The sequence below is a fragment of the Natrix helvetica genome (assembly GCF_964273705.1).
Source record: "Natrix helvetica genome assembly, chromosome: 6".
NCBI classification, from domain to species: Eukaryota; Metazoa; Chordata; class Lepidosauria; order Squamata; family Natricidae; genus Natrix; species Natrix helvetica.
The window spans coordinates 1,245,334-1,267,327 of record NC_138553.1 but is presented as its reverse complement, the minus strand read 5'-3'; the positions used below and the strand labels follow the sequence as shown (position 1 = coordinate 1,267,327).

The window sequence follows — 21,994 nt, the reverse complement described above, 5'->3', positions numbered from 1 at the left end:
GTGTAGGTAAAGCATCATGGCTTGTAAATATTTTGATAGTCACATTTGTATTGCCCCAGAAGCAACCTTTATCAGGCATAGAATTCAAATAAGAAACTGATAAACAATTCTGTTCATCAAAGAACAAGAGACAATGTACGGAAGGGAGAAGAAGGCTACCAGGATAGAAATATGTAAGAGATCTAATGAATGGTTGAGGTGTGATGGAGTTCAGTCTAAGCTCATCTTATCTCCTGCTTTTAACATGTATTCTATTGTTTCCTATTAGCCTGCATGTGTTTCTTTGGGTTGATTTTTTTGTTTTTGTTTAGTTTCACAAACTTTCACAGATCATCTAAACTGGAATTACTTCACAGGACACAGAAAGCCAAGTAGAAGGTAAACAGCTGCTTATAAATCATAGCAGAAATTTCAATGCCTTCTTCCCTTCCCTATTGTATTATTATTTCCTGTGAGAAGATGGGCAGCCAATAAATTTGATAATTCAATCAATGAATGAATAAAGAAATCAAAATGAACACTGAAGACTGTGAATGCAGCTCAGACCCTACCTGACCCAGCTTCAGATTTTCCCAGGAAAGGGGGGGGGGGGTTGTCCTTGGCTCTGGGGTCATCTTCCCCAAACCAACTTCTACTAGATCAGCCCTAAAAGAAGGCTCTTGCCAGCCCACCGAATGTGGGCTCCAGAATGTGGGTCTGACAGGGAGAACCATTAACGGCCTCTGAGCTCCATTCCAGCCAATGATTCTGGGCTCCATCACATTCGACTATGCTCTGTGGAATGTGTATTTTATACAATGATTGTATTAATTTCATACAGATGCCGCTGTATCCATCCTAGATTGAAGCTGAGGGAGGTTGCTGGTTTTTGTGTGTTTAAACAAGGCCTATGTTTGCGGTTGGCTGTGTTTAATCTGCACTTACATTTGCCTTTTTCCTTAATGTTGATTTCTACAGCAAATATGCAAATAAACGTCTCATTCCCAGGAAACTGTGCCTTTGCATGCGGTTAGTTTTTGGATTCTTCATCTGCATTTATCTTTGCCCTCTTCCTTAATCTTTATTTGTGCTGCAGATCAGTATCAGTAAGCTCTGATTCTCAGAAACAGTAAGAATTGCGAATTGCCCAATAAATTAAGGAAATTGGCAAAATGTCCACCACCAACTAAACTGCCCAAATAAAAAACAAGGTTAACTCAAAGCAAGATGGGGGAGACTTCTGGAAGAAGTTTTCTTTAAAAAAATAATAGTATTGTATTATTTCCTGTGGGAAGATGGGCAGCCAATAAATTTGATAATTCAATCAATGAATGAATAAAGAAATCAAAATGAACAATGAAGACTGTGAATGCAGCTCAGACCCTACCTGACCCAGCTTCAGATTTTCCCAGGAAAGGGGGGGTTGTCCTTGGCTCTGGGGTCATCTTCCCCAAACCAACTTCTACTAGATCAGCCCTAAAAGAAGGCTCTTGCCAGCCCACCGAATGTGGGCTCCAGAATGTGGGTCTGAGGAGATGTCCTTTGAGTGCCCCAGAACAGCTCTCCTTGCAGCTGATAGGGCAGCCATCTGTCATCTGCCCTCATGTCAACAGCTGCACCAACCCCCAGAGGAGGTGGGGTCTCCCCTCGGCTGGAGGCCTTCAACGGGGTTGCTACACAGCGGTCTTTCTGTTGTGCTTTCCTTGGTCTTCCTGCACCAGTCAAGAGCCACACTGGATGACCTTCAGGCCCCCCCTTCTAATTCCTGACCCTCTGACCATGGTAGATATGGGAGAAAATGCCATCATTGTGTCTGCATGGGCCAAAAAAACAAATTATGCAATATCCAATGTCAGCGTGCCAAAAGGGAGCCAACGGAAACAGGAACTGATTTCTAATTCTTTGAATTTTCTGTGTTGTGTAACGTGTCCCGTAAAAGCCCTTCCTGCATGAATTTTGTTAGCCTTTATTGTAAGTCTGAATGTTGGTCTCCATGATACTAGAAAGATGTTGAGAGCCTTGAAAGTGTGCAGAGAAGAGCAACAAAGATGACCAAGTGCCTGGAGACTAAAGAGACTAATGAACCGTTGAGGGAACCAGTCTTTTGAAGAGAAGGACCAGGGGTGACTCCATAGCAGTCTTCCAATACTTGAGGGGTTTCACTTATTCTCCAAAGCACCAGAGGGCAGGATAAGAAATAATGGGTCGAAGATCATCAAAGAGAGAGATCCAACCTGGAAGTCAGGGGGAATTTTCTGACAGGGAGAACCATTAACGGCCTCTGAGCTCCATTCCAGCCAATGATTCTGGGCTCCATCACATTCGACTATGCTCTGTGGAATGTGTATTTTATACAATGATTGTATTAATTTCATACAGATGCCGCTGTTTCCATCCTAGATTGATGCTGAGGGAGGTTGCTGGTTTTTGTATGTTTAAACAAGGCCTATGTTTGCCGTTGGCTTTTCTGTGTTTAATCTGCATTTACATTTGCCCTTTTCCTTAATGTTGATTTATACAGCAAATATGCCAATAAACGTCTCATTCCCAGGAAACTGTGCCTCTGCATGTGGTTAGTTTTTGGATTCTTCATCTGCATTTATCTTTGCCCTCTTCCTTAATCTATATTTGTGCCGCAGATCAGTATCAGTAAGCTCTGATTCTCAGAAACACAACCAGCATTTCTGACCCAGGGCAGGGTCAGACTGGTTGATTAAGCTTTGTCCTAATTCCAACACTCTTAACATGTAAACCACTTGTCCTAACTGTTGTAGGGGTCCATTTTTCCTAGGCTTTGCCCTTTTTCTTACAGGGTTTGTCAAATAGGTAGCTGGAAGTATTGGACCTGTTCCCACCCTATAACGGGTTTTTATCTTGTTCTCTGGGATTTTTGACATCTTCGGATCCTTCTTCTAGAGCTATGGGCGTTTCTTGGGTATTTTCACAACATGGGGAGTTAATAGTTAGGAAGTTATCACTTAGCATGCCTTTTGCCAACAACAGCCAAAGCCACAAGCAACTCATAATTATCCCTTACACAAAATTTCCTTTTACACAGTTTCCTTTTGCCTATAGATTCACCACATCAGGGAGAGGGTAAGGATTATATATAGTTTGGAGGGTTACAGCATCGGCTTCTGGCTCTCCACAAGACCAAATCTTATTTGCTAGAAATACACAACAAATTATAATAAGGATAATCAAACTTACAAAAGTAAAGGATATAGCGGCTACAGATATAAAAGCTTGCACCGCCATATCCTGACAGGTGCTCAAATTCTCTAATTCATCTTATAACTGATAAGTCAGAACGTTGTTTTCCTTCCTTCAATTCTTCAGCCGTACGTCGAGAAACCAGCTTCCGGTTGTGGTTTCAGTAGGGCTTCTTCTGCCCCGTAAGAGCTACCCGTTGCCGGTAGGGAAGCTTATAGGAGGCGTTTCTTTAGGCATATTACTAAGGGAGGGGATTCGTCCAAATCAGCCTCCCAGTATTCTTCAGCGGCTGGCTTAATGCGGGTCCAATGAATCCAAGACTTGGATTCTAAAACTTTTACTTCAAGTGGAGAACACATAACTACAGTATACAGGCCCTTCCATCTAGGTTTCAAGTTCTCCCCTTTCCAGTGTTTTTCCCACACTCTGTTCCCCACCTGAATATTATGATTGGAATTTGTTAAAAATGGTGGGGTAAGGGAGACACAATATTTTTGGATTTCTTATACTTGCTTATTTAATTCCCCCACCATTTGATTCACCCATGAGGACCCCAGCTGTCTCAGGTCCCGAACGTGATTTTTGAAATTAGAACTTATTACCGGTGGCCATCGAAGCTTCATTTCAAAAGGAGACAATTTGAGTCCCTTACGTGGAGTACATCTTACAGACCAAAGGGCTAAGGGTAAGGCGTCTACCTGTTTAAGGTGGGCTTCAAGACACACCTTGGTTATCTTTTCCTTAATAGTGCGGTTCAAGCATTCTGCGCGGCCAGCGCTCTGTGGGGTGCAGAGAACAGTGGAGCCTCCATTGGGTCCCTAAAGATTTTGCTAGCTTTTGGGTTACTTGATGCACAAACTCTGGCCCGTTATCTGATGATATGAATGAGGGAATTCCATATTGGGGCACAATGTCTTTAAGTAGGATTCTAGTTACTTCACGGGCTTGCTTCATCTTTGTGGGGAAGCACTCAGGCCACCCAGTTTAATTGCACACCATCCTTTCTATCTGAGGCGGACAGGCACAGCTAGAGGCTTCACTTGTATAATTATAAGAGCATGATGAGATGCATGGCCTGGGGGGTTATCTTCTGCCCACAGTTGAGGTACTTTAAATTCCTGCCAGGTATCGGGGATCTGGTCATCTTGAATTACCATCACTTGCCATATCTCATCTGGGGGGCGCCTCATTGTTAGGACCATATTTTTCCAATTTTTTTATTGTTTTAATTAAACAGAAACAGAAACAAAAAACCCCATCCTTCATTACATCTTGTAGAAAGCGTGTCGATTGGTTACAAATAGATTTCTTGCGTTACTACCACAATCATTATTTATACTTCCTTCATATTGAATTGCACATTTTAAATCAAAAATCTTTATGTATTTTACTATCAATGTACCACCATTCTCATTTAACTAGAATTATTTAAACGTGCTTTTATCTGGAATCATTTGTATTTAAAGATACAACCACTTACTGGCATTCATTAACTATTTCAATAAACCTCCAATAATTACCCTTTTATAACATATTTTAAGAAAAAATCAATTAATAATTGCTTTTACCAATGCCAACACATATAGAAATAGTTAAACATTATCCATTAGCATTTCCTTATTGTTATTGTAATTAGCTAAAAATTATTTATTATTTATATCACATCTCCTCTCATCAGACCCAAGAAAGATTACATCTTTATAATAAAATCTAAACAAAAAATTGTTAGTAAAATTAATAAATCTTTTTTCCAGATCTCAATTTGTAGTTTATATCCGAGTTGCTTTTACTAGTTAAAATTATTATTTCATTATTATTATCATAATGAATTGTTTGTTAACGAATAAACATTTAAAGAAACAATCTAAAATCATCTACAAAGTCCTACTTATTAATCACCAAAAATTAACTAAGTTTTTTTATTATCAACATTCATTATCAACCTGTATCTTTCCAGTAACAGAACGATCTTATCTCTTTTGCCAGTTGTTGTGTCAGTTCTCTTATTAACTTCTTTGTAAGGTTTTAAAAAACTTTTCTCCGCACTTTTTTGCTTAAAAGATCTCTCAAGTAGTCTCATTGCCCTTGAACTGGTATTGAAATTAGCATATTGTTGATTATCAAACGTATTTCTGGAACTGTTTCTCTTCTTAATTCATCATCAATTCCATATCTTGACACGAGGGATAGAGCTCCAGATTATCAAATTCACTTTTCCATATTCCCTTCTTTCCACTTTCACTCATGAGTGTTCCATTAGTAAGTTCATCTGTTATCTTATCTTTATCTTCTATATCTTCATTCTCTTCTTTGATTTTTGGGGCTCCAACCCCTTCAATTTTTGCTATACAAGACAATAGTCTATCCAACTTCTTCTCAAATCTCCCAAATCCTTCCAATATGTTTTGGATTCCAACCAAAAAATCTTGAAACTTAAGGTTTCCTCATCTGCATATTGATACATATTTCCAAAAAGAAAAAAAAGAACAAAGAGGAGAAAGAAGAAAAAGAGTCTAAAACCCACTGCCACTCTAGCCTTCAATGTCTCTTTTATATATATATATATTAGTACCTTTATTTTGAAATGACTTAAGCACAAGTTCTTAATTTTTTCAAAAAGGGTTCTATCTTCTTCTTTTCTTTTCCCTCCCTTGCCAAGATGTTTTACAAAAGCACCTGCCAAAACAGTCTGTGCCCTTGACTCCTTATCAGTCTCCACAAGTAAGCTGCAAAGCCTCCAATTACAGTGTCAATAAGATCAAAGGAGAGAAAACAAAGGATACATTGTTTCAAAAAAGAAAAAAAACAAGTTCTGGCTTCCGAGTGACAGATTCGACTTTCTCCCATTTATTTCAAGCTTATGAAAAACAAAGGTCTTTAAATGTCTAATGAAAATCTGTGGTAGGGAGAATTGGTAGAATAAAAAAAAGTTTTAGTTCAGCCAAAAAATAAGGCAGCAAAGAATAGAAGAAGAAACAATCAATTTATTCACTTAAGAGGAGAAACGGGAAATGTTACAATCACTTCAATCCACAAAACATTGTTACAAAGAAAAAGGAAAAAACTTTCTAAAACAGTCCAATAAAGATAAATTTTGCTGCTTTATTCTTTTGCTTAAATGACTAATTTATCTTTTTTAAAAAAGGTTTCTTTGGGCAATCATTCTCAAAGAAAAAATCTCACCAGATGGACTCACTTTCACTGCCTTCTTTCCGGAGCTGTCTCCAAATTTGTCAGCCTGGGGCTGTTTGTTTACCGCCAGCTTGGAGAGCTTCCCTTGGGTCAATCAGGGACTTTGCGATGTCCCTGAGACCAGCAAGGATTTGTCTCCCTGTTCACCGTCTCTTCAGGACAGTTTAGGTCCATATGGACCGTGCAGCGGTAACGGTATCAACAGCCGTCGCGGACTGTCGAGACCGCATGTTGTCTCATCGCAACTTTGGCTCTTCTTCATTGTTAGGACCATTTTGTCTTCCTCAAAGGACAGCCTAGCTCCCATTTTGCATAGGATATCATGACCGAACAATGGAACTGGGCATTCAGGCATGTATAGGAACTGATGTTTTATGTCTCTTCCATTCAGGGAACATTTTAAAGGCTTCAACACAGGGCAGCTGTTTATCCGACCATCAACCCCTTGGATGTTTAGTACATTATTGGAAATGGGAGCCAAGGGTTTTGTAATTACTGATCTAGACGTCCCTGTGTCTACCAAAAAGGTTACATTATTACCCCCTATCTTCATTCGGACCAAGGGCTCAGGGGGGGGGGGGCTGGACCAAACCCTGGTCCCCTTCAGTCTTCAGACCTTTTGTCTATCGCGGCCAAGCTTATAGCTTCCACCTCGCTTTGGAGCAGCCTTCGGCCTCTGCCCGGGAGTCCATGGGACTTCATCCCTCTTCCATTTCTCCCTCCCGGAAGATCGTAAATTTTGATCTTCTGATTCAATCGACCAAGTTCCATTCTTTTATTCTGTCCTCTTCCCTGCCCCCTTATCCCAGCTTCTAGCCTTTTGGGACGCTCTAACATCCAGTAGCCCTCTTCCTTACACCAATTACATCAACCTCTGCTCTGGATCTGGGATTTATTTGACAAAGCAACTGTCAGCAATTCGGATTTGCATTGCATTCTATAGTCTTTCTTTTTCTCTTTTACTTTTTCTCTGTTCACAAAGACTTTGCGAGCGATTTCCATTAATTGGCTTATATTCATCCCTAAGGCACCTTCTTGCCTCTGGAGCTTTCGTTTAATGTCCAGGGCACTCTGGGATATGAAAGCCATCGCTAGCATACGGGCATTTTTGGGATCCAGGGGGTTGATTGGGCTGTAGGTTTTATAGGCATCGGCCAGCCTTTGGAAAAAGGCTTCAGGACTTTCGTCTGATTTTTGGATCACGAGAGAGGGTTTGGACATGTTTACTGGAGGTTTTGCAGCTTGTTCTAAGCCTTGAAGAATCAGTGCCTGATAGTCCCGGAGAGAGGCCATATCTCTATAGGGGTCCCACTGCGGATCTTGCCGTGGAAACCGTAAATTTAGCGTGGCTTGAAGGCTTCCTCCATCTGCGGGTTTCAGGATTTTCCCAATGGCACTACTCAACCTTTCTCTTTCTTCTCCATTAAGGAGAGTAGTCATCAATTGCTTCAAATCCTGCCATGTTGGATTATGGGTTGTGATAATGACCCTAAACAAGTCATAGGCTTAGTCAGAGGCTTAGCAGACAGCGATCCGTAATGTTATTTCCAATTCAACAGGTCTGTGGTGATAAACGGGATGTATTGAAACAAAGGCTGGATCTCTACTTGTCCCTGTCCATCTATAACCCTTTGATCCATTTGGCACAGAGGAGCTAGGAGCTGACTTCTGGTTCGAGTGGCAATGGGGGAATTTTGTTGGGTTATAGGAGAAGGGGGTCTGCTAGACGGACTTTCCAATTTTTGCCTTTCTCCCTGGTCACTTTGTCCTACTGCCCCTTGGTTAATTCCCCCGCTGGCATTTGAAGGTTGCCTTGGGTGATAAAGAGGGGCATATGAAGGGGGGCCTTCTTCTTCATCGGGCGCAGTTTGGAGGAGAGGCTTTTTCTCAGGGTGATTCATTTTGCTTTTGCCATTTCCTTTTATTCGGGCCACAAAAACCTTTATGGCTTCCTTTTTACATTTATGGAGCCAGTCAGGATTTTGTTGTACTGCTATCTGCCACTGGTCAATACACTGATATTGATCTGGGTGACCAGTTTTAGCATCGGTTATGATCTGATGTACCTTTGAAATGATGTCTGGATTGAAAGTGCCTTCAGGTTTCCGTCCTACATTAAAGGTTGGCCATTCGTTCTCACAGAATCTTTTTTGCTCCCCAGGGTTAGTTTTGGGATCTCCATAATCTCTACTAAAAGCTCTCTTGAAGTTTTTCAACATGCACTGGAGAGGCGTTCGAGGAACACTCCCCCCTCCCATGTTCTATTTCTAACACACTGTCACAGACCTGAGGTGCCGGAGTATCACGGTCACCTTCAGGAACTGCGGTGACTTAACCACCCACACAAACCTAGAGCTTCATTAGGATACACCGGTTCCGTTTGGAAGGGACACTATCCTGGGCTCAGGGGGGTGATCGGGCCCCCTCTTCCACTCCTAACTGAGTGGATCTACAATTCTTTTGATACTTGCCTGCAGGCGTCTTCTTTCTCAGCCAATGTAATTTTTATTAACTTGTCCTGATCCTGGTCAGATTCTTGGATGGGTGGTGTCCTCCAGATGCCCAAGAGAGGTCATCAGCCCTCTCCCGGAGAAAGGACTCTGTCGGTTCTTGAATTTTGGACCCCCAATACTCAGAACAAAGTCACCTGTCCAGTCTTGTGCCAAATTCATTCCTCTGGCCATCAACTTTAAATTGTGATACTTTTATGTTTTGTGAGATTATTCCTAATAACAATATTCAGTTCAGTTTCTGTGTTGACAATGTTATGAAGGTTTTGATGCATTTCTTTCCAATAATTTGAATTTTTTGCTACATGGTGGGAAGTATCCATTACGGTAGCTCAGTGCTCTGTCTTACAGGACTCTTCAATATCTTCATCAATGACTTTCATGAGGGGATGGAAGGGGAACACATCAAATTTGTAGATGACAGCAAGCTAAAGAGTATAGCCAACACTTTAGAAGAAAGATTCATAATCCAGAAGGATTATGACAGACTTGAACAATGGGCCCCAGCCAACAAAATGCAGCTCAGTGGTGAGAAAACCCGAGTTTTACACTTTGGCAGGAAAGCCCAAATGCCCAGATACAGAAGAAGTGGTACCTGGCTCAATAGTAGCAACTGTGAGAAGGATCTAGGAGTTCACTTAAATATGAGACGGTTGTGTGCTAAAGCTGCCAAAAAAGCTAATTCACTCCCAGACTGCATCTACAGAAGGATAGAATCAAGAGAATGTGAAGCATTAATACCACAGTCAGGTTCCAACGGATGTCCTAAGTAACCCATGAGCCTTGATCCTTTATATCGTACCACTAAGGCCAAGATTGAACGCCTGCACCCAGTTCTGGTCTCCATGGTACTAAAAAGATGTTGAGAGCCTTGAAAGTGTGCAGAGAATAGCAACAAAGATGACTAAGGGCCTGGAGCCTAAAGAGTAAGATGAACGTTTGAGGGAACCAGTCTTTTGAAGAGAAGGACCAGGGGTGACTCCATAGCAGTCTTCCAATTCTTGAAGGTCCTGTCACAGAGAAGAGGGCTTGACTTATTCTCCAAAGCACCGGAGGGCAGGACAAGATATAATGGGTGGAAGATCATCAAAGAGAGAGATCCAACCTAGAAATAAGGAGGAATTTTCTGACAGGGAGAACCATTAACGGCCTCTGAGCTCCATTCCAGCCAATGATTCTGGGCTCCATCACATTCGACTATATTTTGATAGTCACATTTGTCTTGCCCCAGAATAAACTTCTATCAGGATAGAATTCACATTAGGAACAGATAAATAATCAGACAACAGGTGACAATGTATGGCATGGAGGAAAGCCAAGAACTCCAAGATCCTTCTCACAGTTACTGCTATTGAGCCCACCTACCAACAAATGAATAAGGCAAAATGAACACAGAGCATGAATGCAGCTGAGAATCAGCTTCAGGTTTTCCTAGGAAATGGGGGGGGGGGCTTTTTGGTCCTTAGCTTAGTGGTCATCTCCCAAAAACAACTTCTGCTACCTCGGTCCTAATAGGCTGCTCTTGCCCCCACCCCCACCCCCACCCGAGGATTTAAGGAGGTTTGAGAAAACTTCCATCTGATGCCGGGTTTTTAATGTGTGTGATATTGTTTTATAATTGATGTTGTCATTATTGTTGCCAGCCAGAGTTCAATGTAATATGGGAAGAGGTGCCCGTGATTTGAATAAATATATAGAACAAATGAACCTGATGCTTACATAGGGATTCAAGGGGGTACTTAGCCTTTCCCTGGAAAGAATGTAACTCAATCTTAATTCTGCTTGTTAGACCAACACGCCTTTCTCAAGAAGAGTATTTCCTTTTCCCTCCACCCCCCCTCCAATAGATTCCCCCCCCTGCCTTGCCTATAAAGGCCTCCATTCCCTTTGCTGGAGGGAAGCCTGGAGTTTGCCACCAAGCAGACTTGCTACCTGTGAAGACAAAAGGACAGGTGAGTGCAGCTTTCCCACCTGTGGGCACCTGAGAAGTGAGGCCCCTGCAGCAGATTCCTCCTGCGTCTGTCTCTCTCCACCTGAAGGGACCCCTTGCAGGGGGCTGCAGGCAATGTCCAGGTAGCAGCAGGGGGTCTGCAGGAGGCAGGGAGCAGGGGGTCTCTGGGGAAGTGAAAGAGATGCACAGGGGAGCCTTTCCAACAATGCAGGGTCCACTCTGACCCACCAAGGCTGCTGGATGACCAAGGAGGGAGAAACGGGTCCAGCGAAACAGTGCAAGCCGAAGTGTGGGAATCCCCAGCTTGGTCATAAGCTGGACTTCCCACCCATCTCCCCTCCTTTCCTCCCCCCATCCTCTCTGCAGGGAAGGAAGGAAGACCATGCGGCGATTCATCTTCCTCACCCTCGGCTTGCTGGTCATGGCTGTCTCCCTAAATGGTGAGTTTGAACAGGGTCTCTCGTGTCCGGAGAGGCCATTTCTCTAGCCTCTGAACCCCTTCCTGGTGTGACCCCTCCCAGCATCCTCTCCCTGAAGTTGCTTTTCTTCCTGTTTGGTTTATTGTGCCATTTAGATCCCTCCTTCTCTCCTTGCCCCAAAACGCAGGGCCGTTTGCAACCATGCAAAACAAAATACAATCGAAATTCAGAATCATTCATGAACAGTTAAAGGTTTGGCGAAAGATCTGTCCTTTTCTCCATTAAAAAGCTGCTTTGACAGGACATAAATTTATTACATGAATAAATAAAATTGAAAGAAATAAAAGCCGAATGGGGCTAGTATCCCTGTCCCTGGGACCCACACAAGAGCTGAGACCCTTTTCCAGGGACCTGAGAGCTGAGCATCCAATGGGGGGAGGGGCTTCTTCAGAAGGACCCCTCCTGGGCGGTGAGCAGTGGTGGGCAGTACTGCAAAAAATTAGCCATTCAGCCATTCATGGCTTGAGTAGGTACAGATCACATAGGAGGCCAGTGCAGGTCCTTCAGAACCCTGTCCTTTGCACCAGTGAACAGCCTGGTTCTGGAAGGAATCCATTTTCCAGCTCAGCACAGTTCAGGGAACAAGTGACCAACAAAAGCCGAGAGGTTCACACGAGACTTGCAGCTTGAAGGGAATTAATCAAGGCCAACCCTAACCAAGTTTTGGACTGTCTGCAAATGCAGCCACTCTGTCCGAGGCCAAGTCAGTTTCAAAGATGTTGGTACCTCAGAAGGTTAGGCATGTTCTGCAGATGTCTCCTCCTCCTTCTCTTCTCCTGGCCATCTTCTCATTGGCTTCCTCTCTTCCCCTACAGGAGCCGAAGGCTATCAATGTCCTCTCGATTGGCTCCCCAGGAACGGGAGATGCTATAAGGTCTTCCGTGAACTGAAGACTTGGAACAATGCAGAGGTTAGAAGGGCTTTTATCTTGGCCCAGGGGGAGAAAAAGTCTAGGCGGAGCCTTGAAGACCCTCCAAGTCTCCTCTGGATGGGCTGAAGTGGAGGGCCACTGGGTTGGGTGCATGAAAAGGGAGCAAAGGTCATGATTTTAGGACAGTCTGAAATGCACGTATTCTACGGACTGTATTATGGTTTGGCCAGTATCTGTTGGACAGAGTAAGGGGCTGGAGGCTAAAACATACGAAGAACGGTTGCAGGAATTGGGTATCGCTGGTGTGGTGAAAAGAAGGACCAGCTTCACAGGGCTTTCACAGCCCAATCTAAGTGGTTTACAGAGTCATCCTATGACCCCCGACAATCTGGGTCCTTGTTTTACCCACCTCGGAAGGACAGAAGGCTGAGTCGACCAGGAACCTAGTGATAATTGAACTGCCAAATTGCAGACAGCTGGCACTCAGCAGAAGTAGCCTGCAGTACTGCACTGAGCCACTGTGGCTCATCTGTGTGTGTGTGTGTGTGTGTGTGTGTGTGTGTGTGTATGTGTGTAAGAGGTGGGTTGCTCTGGGTTTGGCCCAGTTTGGGTGAACCGGTAGTGGTAATTGGGCATGGGTTGCTGAACCAATAGTGATGGCTGGCTGGCCACGCTCCCGGACCAGCCTGCTCCAACCCTTGCCCTGCCTCGCTTTCACCATGTGCATCCACAGAACTGCTGCCTCCTGGTAAGCATTTGTGCTAGCCTAGACCCCCCTGCCCCCTGGTCAGTGTCTCCCGAAGCTGCTGCCATTGCAGCCACAGCAGGGACCGGAGCAGAATGCTGGAGAGGACAGTGGCAGCAGGAGAGAGCGGCATCCCAATTCCCAGAGCGAGAAACCAGAAGAGATGCTTCGCTTGCTTTCTGCTCACTCCCCACTGGAAATGTCCGGGTTTAGTTTGGGTCTGGGGCCTGCCAAGGAGCCACTTGGCTTCACCAAATTCCTGCAATGGGTAAGATGAGCAGTGGTGACGGGAGGTGCCCAGCCAAGCAGGGCCCGTGTGGTGTGTGGAGCGCAGAGCCAGGAAAAGCCAAAAGTTTCCTAGAAGGAATTGAAGCATCCAACTTTACAGCCCAGAGGCCACTTCTGTGTTTATAAATCAGGTGGGTGAGTGGGGGAGGGGAGAGAACAATGAGAAGGGAAGGGCAGGAGATAGGAAAAAATGCAGGCGGAGGCCCTGGACTGTGCAAGCAGGCAGGAGGGAGGAAAATTCACCCAATCATGGCTTGAGACAAGGATTTCAGTTGGTGAAACCTCCTGTCTTGACCTCTCTTGAAGTGGCCGGAGCAACAGGGAAGAGAGTGAACGTAAAAACACCAAACACCTGCAAAGTCAGCTCTGGGACCTCCTGCCTCCCAGCACATTTGATGGCCTGGGCTTAGGCTGTGCCCCTGGCTGGGCGACCTAGGCCGCTGGTCAGCTGGCATTCACCTGTGAGTCAGAAAAGTCAGTAAAGTCTAGCAGGATCTAGGAAGCCTCAGCATATCGGTAGAGAAGCATTGTCCGTGTCTGCAAGCTCTCACTTTGCTCGCTGGCATGGCCCTGATGATCGGCCACCCCTTGGCCACGTTCCAGACTCCACAGGAGCATCTGCTCCCGAGCACACCGCTGCTGTGGCTTGTGCCTCCCCCGGTGAAAAGCTGAGGATCGGCTGGTTTGGGCACCGGGGAGCCATTCACCAGCAAGACGGACCCCTCATGCCTCTCCCTTCACCACCTCCACCCCCAGGTATGGCGAGCCCCACAATGGGACTCAACACCGGATTGCATGTGCTTATGCCCTGAAGTTGCACCTGCCACCCCACCCCACCCCAGGTTCCTCCTTTTGCGTTCTATTTTCATGCATTCAGGTGGAGCAGAGCACAGAGCTGGGATGCCACGCAGGGCCCGCTTCCCTCCATTGTGGGAGTCACCATACCTGGGGGTGGAGGTGCTGATTTCACCCACTGTGTCTCCTGTGATTTCTCCCTGGTTCAGGCTGGCACAGTTTTGACATCCGGGGTCTGCGATTTCCCATGGCCCCAAATGCACCTGGGTTTTTTTGGGGGGTTGCAGCCAGTTCCTCCTCCCCCCTTGTCTTGAGCCAGGAATAGGGTGAACTTTCTTCCCTCCCGTCCATCCTGCTTGCAGAGTCACAGTGGCTTGGTGGTGGTGGGGTCATGTGACTGAGTGTGCATGAGTCAGGTTGGCCACGCCCACTCAGTCACATGCCCCCCCCACCTAGTCACACCAACAGAACCAGAAGTAAAAAAAAATTAAACCCACCCCTGGTGTGTGTGTGTGTGTGTGTGAGAGAGAGAAACTATTCTCCATAGCACCCAAAGGCACACAAAAAAGCAATTGATGGAAACAAATCAAGAGAACCAATCCAGAAATAAGGAGAAATATCCTGACACTGAGAACAAATGATCCGTGGAATAGAACGGCTCCCCTCCAAAATTTGTAGGTTCTCCATCACTGGAGGCTTTCAAGAAGAGCCTGGAGAGCCATTGGTCTCAAATCATATAGGGTTCCCTGCTTGAGCAGGCTAGAAGACCTCCAAGACCCCGTCCAACTCTCTTAATCTTTATTCCGTGTTGACCGTTAGGGTTGAGTGACCATCTTGCACAGAAGATATTTCTCCATGTAATAAAAGAGAAGAGAGGCTGGCATCTTGAGACTGCCTTGCCTCTGGAGGGCATCTCAGATTGCAATGGACGAGAGGGGAATTTAAGCCGGGAACTGCTCAAGAGCTGCAGACCCCAGTGCGGAAATCTGTGGGGTTCAAGATCGTGGGTAGGACTATGCAATCGGATCCCTGCTCTTGTCTCACTTGCAAACAAACGTATTTCTTCCCTGCTGAACCAACGCCCTTCCTTGTGGTTACTCTCTCTCTCCCTCCCAGATGTTCTGCAGGAAATTGAAGCCAGGTTGCCACCTCGCCTCCATCCATAGCATGGCTGACTCATTTGCCTTGGCTGACTACCTCACTGACTATCTCTCGCCTGCGGGCAAGGTCTGGATCGGACTCCGGGATACAAATAAGGTTGGTCCTTCCTCTGAGGCTCTCTGAGGGCTCCTCCCAAGGGAAAGAGAAGGCTCTGTCTCTGCCGAAAACTCTTGCCTTGGGCAAAGCCTCTGAAGAACAATATTGACTCCTTCTCTTGCCCAACCCTTCCTGCCCAGTTGAAGAACTGACTGCTGTGTTTAGAGCCCCCAAAGGGACAGATCCTGCTTTGACCTCCACCTCAGGATCAAGGGCTTCTCTGGCAGTCAGCTGCTCCTTCCACCTGCCTTCCTCTTTCTGGTCCACTGAATGGCCTCTGACCCTGGTTGGCAGTCTGGTGGGCCATTAAATCAGGGACTGCAGGGCTTCCTCCCCGCTTTTCAGTTCCTGCAGGTTTTTCCTTGTTTCTGTTACCGTCAGTCTTTCCTCCTGTCCTCCGTTGCCCTTCCAATTCCTGAAAGATGCTGGATCACATGGAAAGAAGGGGCCTCACCCTGGAGTTGAGCTCAGCTCCTGGTGACTTCCAGAATAGAAAGATTCATTTCTGGCAATAACACAGAAATAGGTTCTCCCTCCCCTCCTTTCCCTCCCTCCGCCACCCAACCCCCATTCAGGTTTCCAGGATGGTTTCCATTTTCTTAGTGTCTTGGATAGTCCTGGGGTTTTGCTGGTGGTCTCCCACCAAAGAACTCATTGATTTTGACCCCATTTATAGTTCTGAGATCAATCAATATCTTCCAGGGCTGCCATCATGTTGAGCATGAGGCAAGATGACTCTCAAGCTGAGCTGGTGACTTCATGGAGACTCCAGATAGTTTTCTTCTGGGTTCTATTTTTCTCCCTGGATCTCCTGATCTTCCTCCATCCAAGCATTCACCAAATTTTACTCGGCTCAGCTGTTCTAGATCAAGTGAGACGGAGAGATGGAGAGAGAAATGTTCTCTTTGATCCTTAAAACCTGAAAACTTTCCTCTCTGACCTGGGGCCCTGAAGAGCCCCTTCCTCAATTGGTCAACATGACTTCTTTCTCATCTTAGAACTACAAGTGGGAGTGGACAGACAGATCTATAGCCAACTACCTACCCTGGGATGAAGATCAGCCTGATCACTTCAAGAACAAAGAGTTCTGCGTTGAGATAGTGGACTTTACAGGTGAGCCAAGATGATGGTGAGACGGTTGAGGTGCAATTCCAACAATGAAGACCCAGTGGGTCCATCTTGGAATATTCACCCCTTGGCCACTCATGACCACTGTTTGTTTGTTTGTTTTTTGTTAGTTAGTTAGTTAGTTTAAAACAGTTCCGTAGCCTCCCACCTTATAACCAACACCCTAACAAACATTAAGTAGCATAACGATCCCATTAAAATTATACTAAGATGAAGAGCATTAAAATCAACCAAAATCTAGCAGCAAGTCCGGTCTCTGATTTGAAACCAGCCCATCTTGGGGGAAACGCCAGGACTGTCAGGATTCTTCCCAGCCAGAGTCCAACTCCAAGGGAAGTCAAGTGACTTTATCTCACAGGGCCCAGAATGTTCCTCCTAGTGACTTTGCAAGGGCTCCCCCAGTTCCTGCTTACCTAGGAGGCACCTGGTTACCCGAAAGAGGGAGGCTGGTTTGCTACCTGGAGATGCAGGAAGGGTGGATAAATAATGATTGTTGCTGCTCTTGTCATCATCCCAACCTAGAAGCACATATGGGCTCCTACGTGTGTCCGGCCGGCCTCCCTCTTTGTCTTCCTCCAGTTCTGCTCCAGCCACCTCTTATGTCGCTTCATCCCTCTGAGCTGCTGGGCGAACCATGGTTTATCCCTTGTCACAGTCCTACAATCTGCAATTGTAAACCATGGTTTATCCCTTGGATCAGTCCTACAATCTGGACAGTCAAGGGAGCACAAAACGTCCCTGGGACACCCCATTAACGATGGGAGCCATCATTCCTTCCTAACACTGTGAAGTGTTATAACACAACACTGCATGTACACTGAACGAACCAGAAAGAGGGCTGAGAAAATATCTACAGCCCCCTCTCCCTCTGGCTATAAATTATCTCTTCCCTCGGGATGCGGCTATGGGGCATTGCGTGGCAAAACAACGAGACGGTTTGTAGAGATTCTCAGTCATCCAGGTCAGGGTCGTCCCAAAGATGCTTTTTTCAGGAGGCAACTGGACTTGAGGGAGGATCCCTTGAAATGCTTCCAGGGAGTCCCTGAAAATCTTTCTCTTTTCCTACCCAGGCTATCTCCGGTGGAATGATGATGATTGTTCAGCTTTGCGTCGATTTCTCTGCCAGTGCCGATACTAGTGCAAACGGTTCCTTCGGCTGCTCCAGAGGCAGAGAAGCACCTGGAGAAGTCTGGAGAAGCAAGGAAGCCCCCCTGCCTGCTGAAATCTCTGCTCTGCACCCCTTCGCTTCATGGGTGCTTCCTGTAGCTTGGATCTGGCTTTGCTCCTCTTGGTAGGCCAGGAGGTCCAATAAATTCTCTCTAGCATGACTGGCCTTGTTTATTTTGGAGACCCAGGAGATGGTGGAGGTTTAAAGCTGAAGACCCCAGGCTCTTCTGCATGGCAAGGCTTGGGCTCAAGGGGTGGTTGGGTGGGGTGTCTCATCAGAAGGACCATCCATTGGTGCTGCGATGATGCTCCCTTGCATGTCCTCCTCATTTGAATCAGAGGGTGGAGAATCTGCTGGGCTTCAGCCCCACTTTCCTGCCCCCAAAGCTGATTGCAAACCCTATGCTGGGCATCAATGCAGCAGCCTGTTGGAAAGGCTATGGGGGTGGGGGGATGTGGGGGGATTCCAGGGGGCTGGGGTGGTGCTAGGCTAGTCCTTCCAGGCTGCCAAGATCTGGACCTGTTCTGGATGGCACCAAAGAACCTCTGTGTGGGAGGCCACTTCTCGGGTGAAAAGAGGGCAAACCTTCTTTTCTGCCTTCCTTCCAATCAGAAAATAGATAAAATCTTCATGGGACCCTCAGCAACTCCTTCTCTTGAAGGCTTAGATCCATCCACAACATCAACACCATCCCCACTTCAAAGATCCTCAGCTCTTCCTCAGTGGCCCATTGAGGCCCATCTGACCTGAGGGCCACATCATCCACTTCCACCACAGATGTTTCACACTGACCATCCATGAGGCTTCCTTGGTCAATTGCAGGAGATGTTTCTCACTGCCTTCCCCCAAACATGTAGATCCTTACCTCATTGGTGTCACTCAGGTGACCATCTTCCTCCACCTCTGTGGCCAAATGAAAGTCCCCTGCTTGGTTTAGTTGGGCATCTGGGATGACCTTCACTCTTGGGTGACCCTGCAAGGAATGCAAACACTCCCAGCATCCTTTGCTCATCCTTCCCAGGAACACCCCACCAACACCATCCCCACAGTGAGGAAGCACAGCAGGACTTGGGGTCTGGAAGTGATAGTTAGTGAAATTCACTGGTGACCTTCATTGGTTCACTTAGCATTTTTCAATATAGGGTTCCAGTTCCCATGGAATCAACGGAATTCCCATCACTGGGATGGGAAATGGTTGCTGGATTCTGGGATATTTAGGAGTGGACTCTCCGATGACCATCTCAGAATTTACCCATGTAATAAGATCATGATCGTTGGGGAACTGGGACTATTAGAGAGAATCAATTCATGGGTTGGGTCACCCAGCAGGACTAGAATTCACCGTCTCCTGGTGATTGGCCCAAAGTCACCCAGCTGCTTTTCATGGCTAAGGCAGGACTAGAACTCACCGTCTCCTGTTTCCTAGCCTGGACTTGCTACATAAACCCTAGAGGAAGGTCTGACCTCCCCAGATGCCCCAGAGCCTTATCTGGTGGGTCCCATGGGAAGGCTGCCAGTCTGGGGATGTTCCTGGGTTCATAGGCAGGGATTCGGAGGGTGAAAGCAGCTCTTTGCCCACCATCTCTTCTCCAACCCCAGGGCCCATCAGAGGGATTGATTCTCCGGGGAGAGGCCTCCAAAGTGGCTATTGGGGAAGTGCTTTTGCAGGAGGCTGTGGGTGAGGAGGTTGCCTGGAGGGCACTGATGCAACAGGGCTGTAAAGCACCATGAAGCGGCATATAAGTCTAAGAGCTACTTCTATTTAGCAAAACAGCACCTTTGATCCCTTGCAAGGGCCTGCTGCAGAGGTGGGTTCCTACCGGTTCGGTCCGGTTTGGCCGAAGAGGGAGGAGAGATTGGCCATCCCTTTCCACACTGGTAGCAATGGCAGCCTGGCCACGCCCCCAAACCGGTAGTAAAAAAAATGGAAACCCACCCCTGGTCTGCTGCTCACTGCCAAAGGGACAGCCGGATTCTATCGGGACCCCCAACCTTCGCTATACAGAGGCAATTTTGTCTGACGGGGGAAGTCAATTTACTTTCAGGTGCCATTCTAACTTTGGAGGGTCCAGCTGAGCCTGAAATCTGCCCACCACCCAGATGACTCCCCCGGACCCTTCCCCAGATACCTCCCCTGGTGTCAGCTCAGAAGAGGACAATTGCTCTTCTTTGCACTCCCCCCAAAGTCTCAACATCTGTTTTGTATTGTGGTGACCAAAACTGGATGCCGCTTTCCAGGTGTGGCCTTACTACGGCTTTACAAAGCGTTGCTAATCCTTCATGTGATCTTGATTCTATGCTTCTGAAATTGGAAACTGGCTCTGTCAGGGCCTCCACCAGTGGGTGCTTTCACTCTTCGTGTTCATTGTGTGTAAATTAACCTTGTCATTTATGTGTGAACCTTAGGTTGTGGGGCAAAGAGTGCGAGTTGGCCCATTGGTCAATTTGCTGCCAATTTCAGAATCAGACGTTCGCTGGAACACATCTGCTGCAGTGGTGGGTTCCAACCGGTTTGGACCAGTTCGGCTGAACAGGTAGTGGTTTGGCAGCCAGGGTCACCGGAACCGACAGCAACCCAGGCCTGCCACGCCCTTGAACCAGTTCTCCGGGTGGCACCACAAGCACCGCCATTTTGTTTTCTGCTTCCGCACATGTGCAGAAACTGTTTATTGTCCTGTGCATGCGTGCAAAGCGCACACCAAATGTGCATATGTGGCGCACCCACAAGCGAATCAGCAGTTCTGACCGCTGGAACTCACCCCGGATTTTCTGGCTAGTAAAGATGAAATAAAGATCAATGGCAAACATTGGCATGGCTTAAATGCAGAAGGTACCCTTGGATTAACAAATAGAATAATAAGGCAAGATAAAATAAAATAAATAAGGAGAAAGGTGAAAAAGCCGCAAGGACTCACCCAGAAGGAGCAAAGTTTGCCCTGGTGGTTTCTACACAGAGGCAGAGTTCAGTCCTGCCAGAGATTCATACACAAACCGAGAAAAACATTTATCCACCCATTTATCCATTCAAACACAAGCAAATTTCCACCATAGTTGACACTGTATGAAAGCAATACAGACATCACACACCCCAAGACCTTTACATGGCAATCAAAGGTCCCAAACCTCAAAACAGTTTTCAGTCTTTACTCACTGATCAGGGCAACAGATTTCAAATCGCATAATCCCTGACCTCCGGTCCTTCCGACGCGCCCTAAAAAGTTGGCTTTTCCAGCAAGCCGGCCTGGCCTGTTAATTTTATTTAATTTTTAAAATGTGAGTGTTATATAAATTGGGTTTGTTTTTTGGACTGTTTCTAATTTCCTTTTAACTTTTGTACTATGTTTTTTTTTTAATGCTGTACCCTGAGTCCTTGGGAGAAAGGCGGCATATAAATCTAATAAATCCAAATCCAAATCCAAATATTTTCAAATATCTTAGCTTTTATAGTTGAATAAACTTCCACTCTCGTGTTTTCCTTGCAAAGGTTTGGCTGGAATCCCACAATAGGATGACCCTGGATTAAGGAAATGGGACTGAAGCTGTCAAGTAAAGGGTTGGAGGGCTTCCCCCTCCCCACAATGTTAAATTAATGGCTGGGTCCTGTAGAAACATTGAACCACAAACCAGCCACATATGGTGGGTTTTTTTTTTTTTTTTTTTTTGCAGAAGGTGCTTTGGATGAGCATGTTGTCAGTCCCAAAATGCGATCGAGGTGTCCCAGAGCTGCCACCTGGGGAGGGGAGGATCCACCATTACCACATCAGCCACCAGCTGAGAGGTGGAACAGCTGATGACCAGGTAAATGCCAGGCCATGGCTTCGTTCCACTGCCAGGAACGGCCCCGGATCCGCAGTCAGCTGGGAAGCGGAGAATGGCTGCAATAGCTGAGCATCGGCATCTGGAAGCCAGGGAGTGGGGTTAGGGTTAGGTTAAGCTTCTCCTGGGCTAAGTGTGGGTGGATGGGGATTGGGTGGGGGTTCCCAGGGGTGGGATAAACACACATAATTAAGGGGGAAGGGTTAAACTGAAGTTAGTGCTGACTTTGTTTTGCTACTTTGCTTGTTGGTCACTTTGTGCCGGGTTTCACGCTTGCAAGGATAAACGCTTCGGACTGAACTGTGTTGTCTGAGGTGTCTTGATGGTGAACTGTGGAATATGACCCCTGTCATGTTGGGCAGAGGTGGGATTCAGCAGGTTCTGAGCAGTTCTGGAGAAGCGAAAATTTTGAGTAGTTCGGAGAACCAGCAAATACCACCTCTGGCTGGCCCCGCCCCCATCTATTCTCTGCCTCCTGAGTTCCAGCTGATTGGGAGGGAATGACAGGTTCTCCAGAACCTGTCAGAACCTGCTGAATTTCACCACTAGTTCCACTATCTATGAAGCCTCTTCTGGCTAACCTGCAAGATGGAGAACCCACC

At 46.3% G+C, this 21,994-nt stretch overlaps 1 protein-coding gene across 1 annotated transcript; it reads left to right on the top strand.

The window, feature by feature from the left end:
* Positions 1–10,784: 10,784 nt before the first annotated feature.
* Positions 10,785–17,736, top strand: LOC309394514 (C-type lectin galactose-binding isoform-like). Its single transcript, XM_081957761.1, has 6 exons — positions 10,785–10,846; positions 11,212–11,285; positions 12,140–12,234; positions 15,140–15,280; positions 16,279–16,393; positions 17,479–17,736. Exons 2-6 carry the CDS (start codon positions 11,228–11,230, stop codon positions 17,544–17,546), a joined length of 477 nt encoding a protein of 158 aa, XP_081813887.1. The 5' UTR covers positions 10,785–10,846; positions 11,212–11,227; the 3' UTR covers positions 17,547–17,736.
* Positions 17,737–21,994: the final 4,258 nt, after the last annotated feature.

Bases quoted from the DNA above. Each gene is read 5' to 3' on its own strand.
- LOC309394514 (XM_081957761.1), top strand. From the start codon at position 11,228: ATGCGGCGATTCATCTTCCTCACCCTCGGCTTGCTGGTCATGGCTGTC. The intron at 11,286-12,139 runs GTGAGTTTGAAC...CTTCCCCTACAG, and splicing joins CATGGCTGTCTCCCTAAATG to GAGCCGAAGGCTATCAATGT. The intron at 15,281-16,278 runs GTTGGTCCTTCC...TTCTCATCTTAG, and splicing joins GACTCCGGGATACAAATAAG to AACTACAAGTGGGAGTGGAC.